This window comes from Saccopteryx leptura, chromosome 3 (assembly GCF_036850995.1).
Source record: "Saccopteryx leptura isolate mSacLep1 chromosome 3, mSacLep1_pri_phased_curated, whole genome shotgun sequence".
Taxonomy (NCBI): domain Eukaryota; kingdom Metazoa; phylum Chordata; class Mammalia; order Chiroptera; family Emballonuridae; genus Saccopteryx; species Saccopteryx leptura.
The window spans coordinates 253342204-253359679 of record NC_089505.1 but is presented as its reverse complement, the minus strand read 5'-3'; the positions used below and the strand labels follow the sequence as shown (position 1 = coordinate 253359679).

At 42.3% G+C, this 17476-nt stretch overlaps 1 protein-coding gene across 4 annotated transcripts in view; it reads right to left on the bottom strand.

Annotated features, from left to right (window-relative positions):
• Window positions 1-508: 508 nt before the first annotated feature.
• The window catches only part of SERTAD2 (SERTA domain containing 2), a 127068-nt gene continuing 110100 nt past the window's right edge, over window positions 509-17476 (bottom strand). For all 4 annotated transcript variants that reach the window (XM_066378149.1, XM_066378147.1, XM_066378148.1 and 1 more), the window contains one exon: window positions 509-5529. In XM_066378149.1, coding sequence (XP_066234246.1) covers window positions 4581-5525 — 945 coding nt within the window. In that variant the 5' untranslated portion in view covers window positions 5526-5529 and the 3' untranslated portion in view covers window positions 509-4580. The remainder of the gene's footprint in view (window positions 5530-17476) is intronic.

Below are 17476 nucleotides of genomic sequence, written 5' to 3'. Positions count from 1 at the left end.
ACCCTAGGAAAAACTGTTCAGAGAGAGTTGGGGGAGAGAAGTGAGAATAAGGAGGCCCAGAAGGGCCCAAGAGGCAGGGGCAGAACCGGGAGGGAAAGGTGCCCGAGACCAAGGTGGTGAGGGAAGGTTAGCAGCACCGACTCCAGCAGAGGCTGAGGGTAGACTGCGCCCTAACACGAGCAGATTGTGACAGAAGCTGGTTCTGCTCTGGTCAGAAGGAAAATGCAAACACGCCTCTCACCTTTTAACTGTTTATTGTATAATATAAAACTACAAAAGTAAGACTGCTCATTTCCATGTACATTTAACCTGTCCAATTGTTTAGATTACAGCCCAAACCTACAGGTGAATACAGCCATCTGGGTTCCGATGTAATGTCTGTAAATATTGCATAGAAAAGGCACAGCTCTAGGTCTGTGGGGGGAAAGGTTACACCTCCTTTTTCGACAAAACCCCTCCTCAAAAACCATGCATCAAACATATCACTATGTACATCTTTTCCAAAACCTTGGTTGTTTGCTTGTATGAACTGCACTTCTCTTCCAAACTTGTTATCTCCAAAAGATGTCCAAAATCTTTATTGGCTTTGCCTACAATAACACTTGATTCTGGCTAAATTTCAAGAACCATTTAAACTCATTCTTAGAAGCGCTGAAAACAATTGAACACAAGCTGGACACATACACCTCGCTGTCATCAGCAATTAAGAAAGTTAACCATTTACAGCCAGAGCAGGTTAAATATGCTCTTTTCAATATTTTCATAATACATATAAAGGCCCAATTTGTGAACAGCAAGATTTTGAAATTAAGACAATTCATACAGAGAACATCAATCGCTGCACAAAGTAGTCTTTTTTTTTTTTTTAACGTGTCATTTAAGACGGCTGCCCTGTGGTATTCATAATTCATTGTTTACCACAGAGGTGGTTAATAAATTTAAGCTTTAAAAGTGATCCGTAAGTTGATACTTTGGCTCTTTGGAGCTTATTTATATGAGATTTTCCTTGATTGACCTCAGGGCAGTTGGGACACTCCAAGGGGCTATGGCAATAAAAGGCTCAATTGATAAAGACACTCGAGGTGTGGCGGAGGCTCTGGCTAGTTCTCACCTTTTGGTGTGAACAAGGGTGTCAGTGTGGTTGACCCTTCTGTCATAAAGAGAAAGTGCTACTAAAAAAACATTTAAAAATATCAACATTTTGATGCTTGATTTTCTTAAAAATTTGGAGGTATTAAAACATTCCTCATCCATACCTTTTGCATATTTCAAATAGACCCATGTTGGAGAAGAGAGTAAAAATGAATGTGGACTGTGCATACGATGAGAAGACCCAGGGGTCTGGCTCGGACCCCCTTTTTATACAGATTGACATTCCTACAAGAGAATACATTCCTACCGTACATTCTGCACATGTTATGATCCAGATGTTGTTAGAGCTCCACAGTAAAATAAATATATTTACACAGAAAAAAAAAAAAGGAATAAATAACTTATGAAAAAAAAATCACTTCAAATTCAAAGCTCTTATTATTCTGCTCTCATCTTGTCACTTCATTGCACATCACTGTCAATAACTGTCCTCTCCCAGCCCCACCCAGCGTGTCTTTCTCATGAAGGCACCTTAAACTGCCTGCCTGCCTGAATGCCACACGGTGTCCTTTCCAAGAAGGCACTGCTGCCAGGGGGCGTCTGGAAGCGCGCCTCACACTCAAACCTGGACGTGGAGATCGCGCACAGGCTCGCGTTCCTTCCTGTTGGGACATCACTTTGGAAAAATAAGACACAAAGATAACTTGAAAACTTGATGGTTTTGTTCTTTTTTAAATGGGCCACTAATTTCCTGTGTCTTCCTCAGAAGACCTTGAATATCAAGAGTTTATGGCAAGGGTGTCCAGAGATACCAAGTGTTTGCCTGCTGTTGTTTTTTTTGTTTGGTTTGGTTTGATTTTGATTTTGAAGCCCAGCCTTACAAACATGAGAGTCAGAGAACCACGTTTGGGCAACACTTCACTGTGCTTATTTGAACTGTTGCCCAACATATGGGATTTGTTTAAACACACGATTTGCTAATCCAACCAAAGTACAGTTGTTGTAAGTTACTGTAAATCAGTTTTTAACAATGGCAAATCAACCGCCTTACCCTGTTATTGTTCAGAATAATCAGCACTATTGTGTATGTATACATATGTATAAGTGTGCAGCATGTGGTGCGTTTACCAGGTCCTCCAGTTATCAAAAGCATAGCATCTGGGCTGACTTGTTCTCCACAGAAACAGGAAGCTCTTAAAATGGACAGGCACAGTGACACTGGAAGCATTTACAACAACCCTCACCTTAATTTATATATGGTCCCTGGTCCTATGAAAGGAAATGACACATCTGTAGCAGCAGTAAGAGGTGCCCCGGTGAAGGTTGCTTGTAGAACAAGCGCAATTTGATCTGTTCTTCATTGCTCTACTGAGTTGATAAGTAGCCTTTAAAAACACATTCAAGTTGGGAGGGGGATAAATTGAATGTAGAAAGATTTAATCATATCATATACGATGAATCTTTTGATTAGACGAGCAGTTCCTTCATCACAAATGTTTCTGTTTTGCCATGTGCATTATAAAAATAAAACTATCTATGGCTTGTTTAAAGTGCCATTTTATAAAGCTGTCTTTTTTAATTGGCCAGAAAGACTCAATTTTAACCATGGCAAGAAGTGAGCAGAACTGGTGACTGAATATTGACAAATGACTAACAACAAAGACGACAACAACAACACAAATCCCATAATTTAAAAATTCTTAAATAAATATAAAAGTTATTCCTAAAGAAGCCATCTGCATTTCAACAATATAGGCTGTAATGAGCGAAAGTACCATTGGAAGAAAGAAAAAAACTGAAAGGAAAAGGCCATAAACAATTTCGGCAATAAGCATGATACATTGCAAATGTTTAAAATTAAATGTACACGCTAGGAATAAAAAGCTACTTCTCAGTGTCCTGGGGGTGGGGGGGCGCGAGGTGAAAAGGGGAGGAGGAGGAGAAACATGCATAGAAAGTCCTGTCTGTATATTTGGGTAAAACAACTTTGTAAAGTATAGTTAAAGCAGCTGATTCAAGGAAGCAACCAGATTGGAAGCTGTGACATAATGGGACCAACTCCAGTTTCAAGAGCCAGGGTTGTTTCAAGAGTGCATCCCAGGCTGGGCCAAGGTGAGCGAGCTCACTGTGGTGATCATGAAGATACGATTTTCAGCACTTAGCAACAGAGGGAAAGAGAGCTCTAGGGAAGGCAAGCTGAAAAAGACAATTGGGCAACATGATAGATGCCTTCTGGAAGAGATTATTTTTTTCTTTAGGAGCCCTAAGCATTACAATAGGGGTAATTCCATGAAGAGGCTGGTTGCTTTTCATAAAATTTTGTTCACATGTAAAAATTTCAGATCATCATAAAAATTATGCCAGAAAGGAAAGATTTGGGTTTTGTTTAAAAAAAAAAAATAAAAACAATTAAAAGCGCAAACTTGGCATAAATACAATGAGTATTCTGTAGTCTTCCCCTCAAGAGAGGGAGCTAAAGAGAACCATCACTCAAACCCCGAGCTCCACGGCCACCTCCCGCCAACTGCTTAATGCAAGTTTGATTAGCAGACGTGGCTCTGGCTTTGGAAGTCACAGTGCTGGCGGGTGTTCATGCCAGGAGATCGGTGCTTGTGAAATTTGGGTGTGATATTGCCTGGCCCTTTCTTAAAGAGCTGTGTGTGTGTGTGTGTGTGTGTGTGTGTGTGTGTGTGTATGTGTGTGTGTGTCTGCATTTGGGGACATCAACTGTGGATTGATTTGATCCAATTTTCTCTTTGCACCAAACACATATAAAACATTACAATGCTATAAAAGTACAAGTGCAACTTGTACATCTGAAGTTTGCAGGAACTATGTGAGCAAATCCTATCAAAATAGCTATCTCATATGTATAAACAGCATTTGTTTTTAGAAAAACAATATCATAAACTGCAGAATCTGTACAAAAATATAAAATAAATTTGGGCAGCAGTTTCTAAACAGCCATGTAAATGCAACACTTACGAGGAGTTAATGCCTCTAAAAAGGCTGAATTGCCAAGTCAACCATACAGGGCAAAAATGCCAGAAAAGGTACTGAGATTATCTAAATAATAATATATATATATACTTTTTCTTTTTTTTTTTTACCTCTTGCAATAAAACTTATAGAAAAAATAGACAAATATGCACATGCAATTTACAGCTTTCCCAACTTATTCCTTGTGCTTCACTTGAACTGTTTATTTTTGCCATTCGACATAGCAACATTGTCTTCAAATGTATTCTTTTCTATTCCAAGGGTAGTAGGTCTCTGAGGAACCACTCAAAAAAGTGTATTAAAAGTGGTCATACTTGGATGAAGGCACTCCAACTCTGCTCGAAGCAAAAACTAGTGTGATCCTCTTGTAAAATGTTCTTTTCCTCTGAAAAAGGCAAGCAAGGGTGCATGCACAGTGCGGAGAGCTGTCAGGGCGCGGGACGCTCACAGGGTCTGGGTGGGCATGGGCACCCGGGGGTCCCTGGGACTTAGGACCCAACAAGCACCTCCATAATGTGGTCCAGCTCTGTGAGGTCCATTTTGAAAGGCTGACTCGGGGCGACTGGCTGGCTGCTGTAAGGGGCGAGAGTCTTGAGGAGGTCGTCCGCTGACACGGGGGCCATTTTTGAGGCCGTCCCCGACGCGGAGGTGCAGGGGTCAAAATCATACATAGACGTGTCAATGTCGGCGAACAGGATGTCATCCAGGGTCAGGTCCGTCAGAAACCCCGTGGACGTGGTGATTTCAAAATTCCCAGGCAGAGAGTCCATCAGTTTCGGGTCGTCGGGGCGGCTGTCTGGGAGCCCATCGGGTTTGGGGACGCCGGCCTCGCTGGCGCCCCCTTTCGCGCTGTCGGGCGCTGCCGCGGCGGCCTCGGCGGAGGTAGATGTGGGACAGAGCTCCTCGATCTCGTCCAGGGCCGAGGAGAAGCTGTCCTTTTCCGGCGGGAGGGCTGGAGGGGAGAGTTTGGTGGGAGCCGCGGGCAGCACGGCAGGGGAAGTGCAAAAAGTGTCATCATCGTCCTCGAGCAGTGAGGCCGGGGTGAGGCAGGCCTCCAGGGGCGTAGTGCCGGCCAGGTCGCAGGGGTGCGCGGGCTGGGTCCCAGGGTGGCTGAGCGCGGGCGGGGCCTCCCGGTAGCTGTCGCTCAACGAGTCGCTGGGCTGGGAGGAGGGGGTGAACACAGGCCGCAGGCTGCCTTCCTGTTTGAGCTCCTCCTGGATCCGCCGCAACATGTTGTTGATTAAGACGGTCTTTTGCAAGCTGGGCTCTGTGAGGGGCCTGTGGTTGTAGAGTTTCATAAGGGAAATGTTGAAGATAGTCTGGCGCTGTAAGGTGTAAGACACCTTGGATGGACCGTCAGAGGGAGACAGGATTTTGCCTTCCAGCCCATCTTCATGCTCATCAAACTTCCGTTTTCCTCCTTTACCCAACATATATCTGCAAAGGAGAAAGGAAGGAAATGGAATTAATCACAGAAAATTTCATGGCTACCATAAAAAAGATGCCGATTCAGAGGTCAGGACGTGGACTTCTGATAGTTCCTTGCTCGGGCTTTGTTAGAATAGATGAATTAATTGGGGGAAGACTTTTCAGAATAAGAGAATTGACAAATCTGCTTTTGTATGCCCGTGAAGCAATTTTTTTTACCACTATGCAGTTTGGTGAATGTATTTCTTGGGAAATGTGTATGACCCAGACAAGTTAAACGTTACTATGGAAACCGTGATTTTGACTTTCTCAGCTCCTGCGCTTAACATTATCATGCAGGTTCAGTTTCCCTCCCCCATACAGATTTATTTTTAAAGCCCAAGAAAACACCTACAACACTATGACCTAGACAGATAAAGGTGTCACAGGTTACAGCTTGAACACATCTTGAGCGATTAAAAGAACCAACTTGGAGAAGAGGGAACATGTACAATTTTGGCAGAACTCTGTGTGCTTTCAAAATGCCTTTTCCTTCCTCATTATGCATAGAGCCTTTCTGTCTGTGTGGTGACACGTGGTGAAGCACTTGGCCTGTGTTAAATGACCACAGTGATCGAGCAGCCTCGGCTTTTCAGTCTAGAATCAAGAGGAGGAATGCGGCTTTCCCAGCCCAAGTTTTTCCAGGGCTCAGTTTCACTGCATACAGTTATGTCTGAATGCAGCCGGGCTAATTGGAAAGTAATTTGCTCTGATTTATAAGCATTGCTGTTTGGGTACTCGAGACATTTCCTAACAGATACTTATTGTGACTCCAGAGATATATAATGTATTTCAAAGAAACAGCAATCTCACACCTCAGACCTTGAGCATTTGGGAATGGGTTGGATTTTAGCTCCTGCCTCCCCAGACCTTGCCTGACGCATAGGCTGAGGCACCTCTCCATCTGCCTGGCCTTTGTGAACATACCCTCAAGGTGCTTGCACCTTCCAGAGAGTGGTCCTTCCTCTCAGAACTTCTATCATCAAAACAGTCATTGCAAGCTCATTGGCCTTGGCCTCATAGACCTTAATTTCTAACTAGTCGAGAAAGTTGTCTGTCTGTCATCCAGACCAGGAGACGTGGCTCTGATGATGCCAACCCCACGCTTGCTCTCTCATGCCATCGACAAACTTCTCCCTGGACACGCAGTAACCCCTCCTCGTGCTGCTCACTCTTTCTGACAGCTTCATGTACAAAAGCAAGTGCTTTGTAGTTATTCAATTTTTCTTCTTAAAGCGACTTGCCTTTTATTAAATAATTTCAGCTGATTTTGATGGCACCTCTTCCAACCCTTTAATAACATATTCTGCATTGATGCTATCTTTCGGCACTGTGCCAGGCAGCAGGGTGTCCCTCAGAGGAATAAAGCCTGGTCTTCAAGGGGCAGAATACTTTCTCCTAAACCTCATTATCATTTTGAATTATAAGTCTCGGCCTGATCTGTGGTGGTGCAGTGGATAAAGCGTTGACCTGGAAACACTGAGGTCACCAGTTCAAAACCCTGGACCTGCCTGGTCAAGGCACATATGGGAGTTGATGCTTTCTGCTCCTCCCCCCTTCTCTCTCTCTCCTTTCTAAAATGAATGAATAAATAAAAAATATTTTAAAAAGAGAACTCTGTACAATGAATGAATTATAAGTCTCATTCTAAAGGAATAAGGTTAACCATAATGAAACTTCACAGAAATTCCCTCCAACACTTTGTTAAAGAAGGCCTTGCTGTCCTTCAATGCAAACAGATGTGCTGGTGGTCACAGAGCCTGGCACACAAGTCCCACTTGGGGTGACTATATACTTTCATGTGCCTTGGTCTCCAGGAGAGAAAGATGAAGACAGCTGCAACTTATTAATGTCAGAATCAGCCCGAGAATTTGTTAATGCTCATAAAAATGTGGAGTTAGAGTTACTTGTATAAAACACCCTCATTTTATAAACATTAAGAAAATGGCTGTCAGTCACTAAAACCAAAGACCAGTCCCATAGTTAACTGTTTCCTAAGGGAAGTAAGGTATGACAGTAACAACTAGCTTATCTAATACCTTGCATGACAGAAACATTTCCTACTGTTTAGTGCTAAAAGTCTCATTTGTATATACATTTTGCTTAGAACATTTCCTATCTAAAGTATCTATGCACATTTAAACCTGAGTATGAATCAGAGAGGAAGTGATTTCATTTTACATTACAAAACACTTTCTACTTTATGCATTTAGAAGTGTTACCGAACAATTGTTTTAAAACAGATAACTGTATTCATAATTAAACTGTTTGTAACTGCTTACAATTTATGTATCTAAATACTTCCAAAAAAATTTCACTTTTGCCAAAGAGCTAAGTGCATTTAGTTCTCATATAAAGCTGTTAGATATCTATGTTATATACATTATAATGTGATCACACTCAAGACATTTAAACATGTGTGACAGAGTACACAAATGCATACATGTAACAGAGTGAAATGCTCCACCTCCCTGATGCCATCATGCTCAAGCCTGCTTTGTTCCCATGGCCTTCAGGCTAACAGCATCTGTTTAGTCCTGCATATAGACATGCTCATCAATAGAGGAATTCTGCTTGTGGCTTGAGTTTTACAAAAGTAGCCCCTTAGCAGAAAGTGCCTCTCCCAAGGAGGTAAGGGAGGTAGGTATGGTTTATCAAAGATTTGCAGGAACCTCCTGACTAGGCTCACATCAACTAGGGTCAACAGACTAAGTGCAGTCTTCCTCAGACCCTGGATGTCTGCAGTGGTCAGTCGCCTCTTGTCCCTCCCTTTCCCCTTCCCTTTGACATAAAGAAACCCTGAACTCTGTACTTTCTTAATATGGCTCTGAGGCACCAATAGGTTTCCCATCTTTCTCGGTTGGCACCTTCTCAATCAATAAACCTTTCCTTACTCCAGTATCTGATGATTTGAGAGTTGTGACCTTTTGAAGTGCCACACACAGACTTTGGACTGGTAATAAACACATATTCTCTAAAACAGCATTCTCAAAGTGTGGTCAGTTCATAGATGGTGCCAGTCTGTGAACTGATGCTGGTCTATGATGAGGTATTATTTGGAAACTTTTATAGTAAATTTAAGAGTAACTGTATGTCTGTAAATCTAATAAAAATGATGATTCTATTTTTACAACTTTGTACTTTTTATTTCATTTCCACAGCAATTACTTTCATTGTTTAACTAAAGTATTAGTGTATGAAGGAGGAATAAACCTACCAAGATGGCTCTTCATCACAGAAACTTTTAGAAACACTGCCCTAAAATGTAAACCACACACAACTAAAAATGAATTAGTAAGCTCACTGCCACTTTGAATTTTACCAGCTTTCCTGAGAAAAGGTAATAGTTAGATAAGACAACATAGGCAGTTCCTTTTCAGTCATTAATATAGAAGTGTCTTTTAGAGACTTGTTGCCAAAATAAATAACAGGACTTTCTCAATAATTCATATTTCTCTAGAAATAATCACTGAATCTATGAAACTCAAAAACTTCCAAAGCATGCAGTACTGTAGGCATTTAGTAGAATTCCCACAACAGGGATGCTTTCAGAGAGATTTCAGTGTGAGAAGCACTTAATTGCCAACGAGAATGATCCAGCTAATCATAGCTGTGCGATAACCCTAATGATCAGGAAAGCCAGGTCAGATGTTTGCGATTCTGTCTGAATAGCAAGGAGGAGGGCTCATCTAAGCAAAATCTGTGAGCAGGAAGGGAGACAAATCGAATCTTGGATGCTTTTCAAACATGTAAATAGGACCCACGAAAGAGTGTCTCAAAGCAGGTTTGCCTTCATTTCTCTGTTCCTTTTTATGAGGCAAAACTGGCTCCACACACCCAGAAACATTGCAAAACACACAGTCACGATTTGTAATCCTAATTCTATCTGAATTTTTACAGAAAGTAATAAAGTGCAACACAATAAAATCCAGTCCCCATTTTTACTTAAAAAATAAAATTAATTCTGTCCTGGCCAGATAGCTCTGTTGGGTAGAGCATCATCTCAAAGCGCAGAGGTTACTGGTTTGATCCTGAGTCAGGGCACATGCAGGAACAGACTGATGTTCCTGTCTCTTTCTCTCTCAAGTCAATACATTAAAAAAAAAATTCTTTTACACATTAAAAAATAAATAAAATTGTAAAGTGTGCCCCAAGTTTGCTTAGCACTGTTTTAGAATCAAGTGTTCCCACTGACTGTTTTCAGAAGAGGCCTCCTCCATCTCTTTAGAAGTGGGAGGGTAGTGAGAACTCACTCTCAGTGCCGCATTAACGACCACCTCCTGGGAGCAGGGCACAATTCAAACAAGAAAATACAAGCCTCTCAAGAACCCGAGGGCAAGAAGCCAAAGCGTGTCTAGGGCCTGGAGCTCAGTCAGGCTGGCCAGAGCCTGGCGGCCAGGGCGCAGAAGCCTCCTTCCTCAGGCACTCGAACCAAACAACAATAGCTCTTTAAGCAGGCTACTGGAGAGGCATGTGACCTTTTAAAAGGCCTCACTAGGCTGCAGCTAGAAGATGAAGCCGAGGCTAGAGCTCATTAAGGGCTTTCAGGTAACAAGAGGAAGGGGGTGTTCTGCTGTTTCTGTCTGAAAGGCCCCGTGGCTTCTAGTTCACCGAAAGAAGGGGCTGGTGACAAGCCTGGCCACACTGAGGCCACACTGAGGTGTGACACCCTACTTTGTTGCCTCCCTCAGCTTATGAAGACCCAAGCCCAAAGCCCATGTTTCTATCCAATCTTTCAAAGACCTAAAAGGGGCCGTCAGCCCCACGTGGAGGAGAGCGGTGGGTATTTCCTCCTTCCCTTCTCTGCCCTGGCAGAGGGGCCTACAACTAAGCACAAGACACTCTTCTACTGAATATTCAGCGACTCATAATTAAAGTTTCAAGGTAAGATACCCTCCCTTCTCCAGTAAATTTGCTAGAAACGAACTCCTAGCATTCTAATTTTCTTAACACTCACTAGCCACTATTAACTACAGCAAATAAAGTTTTGAAAATAAAGAACAAAACTCATAGGAAACAATATAAATGAAAACTTCCCTTCCAGAGTTTCCCACAAAGTTTCATTCGGAACAAAACCCTATATGCCATCCCTGGCTTTCAACTACGCAGCTCTCTTTGAGAAGGCCCCGGCTGCCCTCAAAAGCTACAATCCCCTTGAGCTGATGATCAAAAGCCACAAATGTCACTAGAAGATTTCTCAGAAGAAAAAGGACAGAGGAACAGGAGATGGTAACTTGACTATTTGGGGGTTTGCATTTCAAACCCCCCGCAGTAAGGAATCTGAGCGATCATTATGGACCTGGGTGTAGGAGACTGCTGGAGATAGGGTTTGAGGGTTATATTTAAGGTGAGATTGTCTCTTAATGTGTTTCCCACCCTAGCCCATGAGCCCCCTGATGGTTCACCTCTGTATCCTTAGGACAAGGTAGTCCCTGAAACACAGAAGACAGATGCTCCCTAAACAGTCGATGAATAAGTAAATGGGAAATGGGAAGAATCAGAAAAGACACTGAAGGACAGCCAGAGAACTGTAAACAAAAAAGAGAAGCATGTGTCTTTGGCCCTGAGTGTGAACTGGGCAAGGGAGGGAGGGTATGAGAAAGAAGAGAGGTGACTGACCGCTGTGCAGGGTGGGCCTGGAGGAGGAACGCTGGGCCTGGGGCACAGAGGGTGTGCAGGGGAGCTCTGCTCAGAAGGCTCTTCTGTGACTGCTTCTCTTTAGTGCTGGAATTTGGGTGATCATCAGACTCACCTGGGGGGGTCTGTTGCTCTCCACCCTAAGATTCTCATTCAGCAGGTCTGGTGTGGGGCTCAAGAATCTGAATGCCCAACCAGTTTCTAGGTAATGCTGGTCTGTGGACCTCACTTTGAGAACCACAACTTCCTTGTTTCTGCTTCTGGTCATCTCATGTTTAAGCCTGAGAATATCTTTACTCAGTTAAACTGGAGTCTGAAAATCTTCCCTATGTGTGTCTAAGCAGGCAAAGGGGAAAAAAAAAAGACAAGCACGTGTCTGTGATAGCAACCAACAACTGACATTAAAAAAAAGACTATGCAGAATTAAGATGTCATTAGTTCAATTCTATTCATAAAGCTCAACTTCCCAGAGCTGAGATTCTTCTTGCTGCGATCTTAAGAGTAAATGAATGGGGTGAGGCCTTCTGCCCAAGGTCAAAAAAGGAACTGAAATAGTACCTATGTGTTAAAAGGGTAACATTTCACAGCTTTTACGTTATTAAGGCATTAAGGAAAAAAAATCCAAACATTTAAAAAAAAAAGAGCAAGCAATAAAAATTCTCTTTAATTCTATGTTTCTCAACTACATATTTAAGCTAAGTCTTTAAAAAATTTTTTAAACCCGTCTCCTTTAATGTTATTTGGACTGTCAAAATAAATATTATGATTTTAAAATTAAGAATATTAAATCTACATGTACAAACTACCACTTCTGTTGACCCACTAACAATAACAAAACCCACTGTTCTAATCTGCGGGCTTACCATAACCCTCAGCGGCTACTAGTGCTCACTAGAGGCCCAAAGCCTGGCGGACACTGACTGACAGGCCACAGGGGGTTGTAACACCCCCTTTGGGCAGCATCACTGCTGGGACCTGTGAAAGGCCAGAGTGGGGAGCCCTACTCAGCCCACCACCAGGGCTGCCTTTCTGGCTTTCTGACTCTGTGCTAGTCCAAAAAATATGTAAATTATTGTATTGTGCTTTAACTTAACTCATCCTAAACAACAGTCATTACCCCAAACAGAAGGAAAATCCTGCATCTCATCCTACTCAGTACCCAGGAAATCAATGGTCTTTTTAAAAAGGGTCAAAATGGATAAGTTGGTCCCAATCTCTGAAGGGAGGAGGAAATGATTGGGCAAGGTGGGACTGACCATGTGGTCAGAAAGGCAGCAGAGATGGGAGACACCTGGCCCCATGCATGGGGAAGAGTGGATGACTCCCAGCTCAGCACCACCCAGATGGAAGGATGCTTGTCAACACAGGCTGGGCAATGGGGGATCATGGCAACGGGGGATCCTGGATGTCATTACTTTGAAACAACTCAAGGTTCAAAATTTACCTAGTGTAAATTTTTTTTTAATGGGAGATAGAGAGAGGGACAGACAGACAGGAGAGAGATGAGAAGCATCAATTCTTCGTTGTAGCACTTTAGTTGTTCATTGATTGTTTTCTCATATGTGCCTTGATGGGGGCGGAGGGTGGGGGGCTCCAGCTGAGCCAGTGACACCTTGCTCAAGCCAGCAATCTTGGGCTCAAGTCAGCGACCTTGGGCTCAAGTCAGCAACCTTAGGCTCAAGTCAGTGACCTTGGGCTTCAAGCCAGCGACCATGGGGTCACGTCTAGGATCCCACGCTCAAGCCACCCAGGCCAATGCTCTATTCACTGAGCTGATGCCTGGTTAAGTCCTAGTGCATATTTTTAAGACCTTGTTCCAACTTCCTTTTGGACTAGTAAATAACAACTAAAAATCGAGTGTATTTCCTTCTCAGAAATGTAGCAGGCTCCACAATTAACTGACATGTGTTTTTAAAGTCAGTTAACAAGGCAGAACTAAGCTGTGGAGTCTGCAGTCAGGAAAGGGTGTCACTGGTAGGGCACATGGCTTCTGGGAACTGGTTATACTCTACTTCCTCACCTAGTGGTGAAGGCACTGGTGTTTGCTTTGGGATAAGTCCTTGGCCTGCACACTTAGGATCTGTATGCTATACTTAAAAACAAAACAACAAACAAGTTTTTAAACACTAGGTAATAGCACTCAAGAAAAATGCTCCTAATTCAAAAGGGAGCTTTAAGAAGCCACATCCCTAATCTCTTCAACTCCATGGTCCATTGTGACCACAGGTGTGGCCACTGGTTACTGAAGAGTCCAGAAGTGCCAACGCAGACATTGATAATCATAAAAATGAGGCACTGACAGCCACACCAGCAATGCAAAACAATGATTTGTCCTCATGGACCCATGTCATTTGATGAGAGAAGCTAAGAAGTGTGACGAGTGTCTTCACAGAGGCTAGCAGAGGCTGTTTCCTCACTCTGACATCCTGTGTCACCAAAACCCAAAGTCTTTTAAGTGGAAACACACATTCTCTCAGTTTCTTTCAGGGGCAGTGGTAGAAGAAAGGAGCGCCCCTGGCAAAATTATTTTGTTTGTGCCGGACTTCCAAGACCAAGAAATAGACACTGGCCAGAAAATGTTTTGAGACAACTTCTGAAACAGAATATTCTCAGTTCTCCTCCCCCCACCCCACACAGTGCCTTAAGATGTGCTTTAGATGCTGCTTTTGAGGTAGTCCAAACGGAGAGCCTCCCTTCCTAACAAAAGACGCCTCCCACCAGCCACAGCGGGGAACTGTGAAGCGATTCTGCTCTCCTCGGTTTGTCACGCGGCAGCTCCCAGGCAGGAAGGAAAAGCTGATGATCCTCCTTCACTGAAGGGAAGACACGTTTGCTAGACAACTTTCTACAATGTTAAAATACTACACCTTAAAAACACACACAGAACTCAGAAACCTGTTAATGCCTATGCTTTTAGCACCCTCCCTCCCCCAAGTAACAACAAAACACACCAGAACAAGAAGGCCACCCCAAAGGACACTGTAAGGGTGGCGCTGGCAGGATCAGAGAGAAAGCTAAGAGAAACAAGCGAGTCTGCGAGGGTTTGTTATCCAAGGGCGTGCAATGCTGTGGCAAGCACAGCAGTCGTGATAGTGTCCCCCCCTCCCCTGGCCCCCAGCGTCTGGGTGGCAATTTGGTGAGCCTCCAGGAAAAGGGGGAAGGACGAGCACTCCCAAAGTGACTGCCTCTGGCCTAGGGGAATGGCAGATACAGGGGAGAAATTTCACTAGGGGGAAGCTTCTATTATTTACAGACAGGGTCGGGACTCCCGGAAGACTAGGGATATTAGTAACAGAAACCCTAAAGCTACCAGAACGGGACGCTCCCCCCCCCCCCACCCCGGCCCCCAAACCAAAGCTCATTCAGGATGAGGTCCCTGCAGTAACATCCATACTAATTGGTAAGTAAGACAAAGCCTTCCCTAACAAATCAGCAATGTCCCGAGGAAGCCAGTCACTAGATGAAGCCAGTTAGGCGCGCTGGGGCGCTGTTCTGCAGCTGTAATCCGACACTACTGTTTGCCGCGGCGCCTCCTCCCGCCTGTCCCCGAGCAGGGGGTTGGGGGTGGCTGCAGGCACCGCACTACTGCTTACTAACCACCACACAACGACTTTCCAAAGAGTCCGACAGGAACAATCCTCTTTGCTTTCTTGACAGCCTCTCAAAGCCTGGAGATAAACCGAAATTCGGCCAGAAAGTCAACCTCTGAGTGAATTAAAAAAACCAAAAAACAAAAACCACTCTACTATTTGGGCAAATCTTCTAAAGTCCACATTTTAAGAAACTCTAGCTTTGCCACTCACGATTTTTACACATTTGTATTAAGTTGTATACAGTTTCTGACACTATTAGTTTTTAAAATATAATCTGTTCTCTTGAGAAAAGAAAAAAAATTAAAGCTTGATAATGATCTGCATTTAGGCAAAATATCGAGTCAAATTCTGGGAGATAATGTTTCTAGTAAATATTTCTTTGGAATACATTATGGGCTGGTTAATAAGCATCTGGGAAGAAAACTGGGCTTTTTAGAGTGTAACTGTAAAGCAGTATAAAATGTTTCTACTATCCTGTGGTACTGGTTCCTCCGATGGCCAATAGCTGGTAATTTTAGGTTTTAAAGCTAACTTTTATGAAGCCAGGCACACCAGTCACCTTCTTCCAAAGACGGTGGAAATGCTAACAATTCTTTTACCTAAGGATTCTAGCTTTAAGCACTGCACTCTTAAAGTAGGTAAAAGACTGGGCAGAATTATAGATTCTGAACTTAAGGTTAACAAAAATACCGTCACTACAATATGATACTTAGAATTTGCGTCAAAATACTCTAGAAAAACACCAGGCAGGGTAGATGATACAAGACTGACAAAATGTTGATAACTGTTGATGCTGGGTGATGAGTACAAGAGGGTGCATTGTACTCTCCCCTTTACTTTAGCGTATGTTTGGAATTTTCCATAATAAAAAGTTAAAAAAAATACAACACACCAATACATATTTTTAGCATTCTATAAATTAAAAAAAAAATCAAGTATGCACAATAAATTATTTATACTCTCACTGAGAACTATGTTATTCACTTGGTAGACAATTTTACACAGAGAAAACGATTAATGCTTTATGTAAACAAGCATGCCCCAGAGGAGTTGGACCTCCTTATAAACTCTGAAAGACAGCACGGTACTCCACATCCAGCCACAAGGAGGCGCAGGAGAGCAACAAGGCACTCCTGAAGTCTGATTAGTCACAGCAATTTTTACCTACAGACCTCTCAGATTATACACATTTCCAAGATTGTTCCCAAATTCCGGTCTCTGCAGGACACTGCTAAGCAAGCCAAGAGCCTTGGCAAGGCCAAACTAAATTATATTATGCTATGGTTTAAATGTTGGGATATTATATGTAGAAAAAGGTTGTTGCCTGTATACAAGAAACACCAAAGTTTCAGGATCCATGGTTAAAATTCCTGGAGAATTTCTAAAGTGAGAACACACACACAATAACAAACATACAAACTCATGTCATAAGATGTGGACTTAGAGATGCCAACAGATCAGAATTTCCACTGCAAGTGCTCTCTAAGTAGAGTCCCAACCACACAATGAATCTCAAGGTAAGCACTAAGAATTTTACTAGTATAGAAAAGCCTTCAATAATCTGATTGCTTCTTAATATTAGGAAATTACTTGCATGCTGAACAAATATGGCAGTTATCTGGGGAAACTTCATAAAGGATATAGGGTAGGAATCATTTAATTATAAAATGCATGACAGTTCACCTTAGAGAGATAATGGAGCAAGTTACTATGTAACTCCTTGCTGGAATTCTATTCAAAGGACATACTCAGGTGCTGTTATGTATGTTCAGTAATAATGTTCAAAGAGATGAACTATTATCACCAATATTTCCATTTGAAACTTGGTAAATACGAACATAGTATCTTTATAAATTATCATTTAAATTATGATGCTACTTCATATTAATTTGGTGTCATAAATGTACCTTTAGTTGAATCTAAAGCCTCATTAACATTAAGGAAAGGATCTCTTAGATTTAAATTTCTTTCCCTTAAAATTATGTGCCTGTAAAGAATAGCCAGCCTCACCCCGCCCCCATTCCTGTGCATAATGAAAATATTTTTTCTACTGTATTTATAATTGCTTGGATGGGATTCTGGTTTCAACCCTCCTGTAACATCTTTTCCCCAAAGATGCCTTGTTTTACCCCTCACACTAGAGACCTTTAATAAACAACAGGGGGGTGGGGGGAAAGGCTTACAGTAGGAACCAAATGCTTTACCCAAAAGTATGTGACAGTTGCTTTAAAAAAAAAAAGAACACAGAAAACAAAAAAAGAAGACTCAGATATATAAAACAGTCACACTAAAACAGGTAAATGTAATTTGTTAGGAAAAACCCCGAAAAATAAAATTGCATATTAGTTAAATCAAAAGGCTTCCTTTAGGTTTTGTTAGCCAACTACTGGCCATAAATAAAACAAATAAAAACTAAGTATGCTATATCAGGAGTGCTTTTATGGAAGTGTTTTTTTAAAGGTTATGATTAGTTTTTAATTTATTTTGCTTTAAAAGTTGGAATGCTTTATTACTGTGAAAAATCACTTAAAGAAGACATGCTACGAAATTGTCCTCATAAACACAGAACATATTTCATCTTTTAACTACCATATGCAGTGTAAAGAACAAAACCGGAGACATGTTATTTCTTTATGAAATGTTATTTCTCTATTTACTTACTCAGTGAATCTAAACACTGTATTACA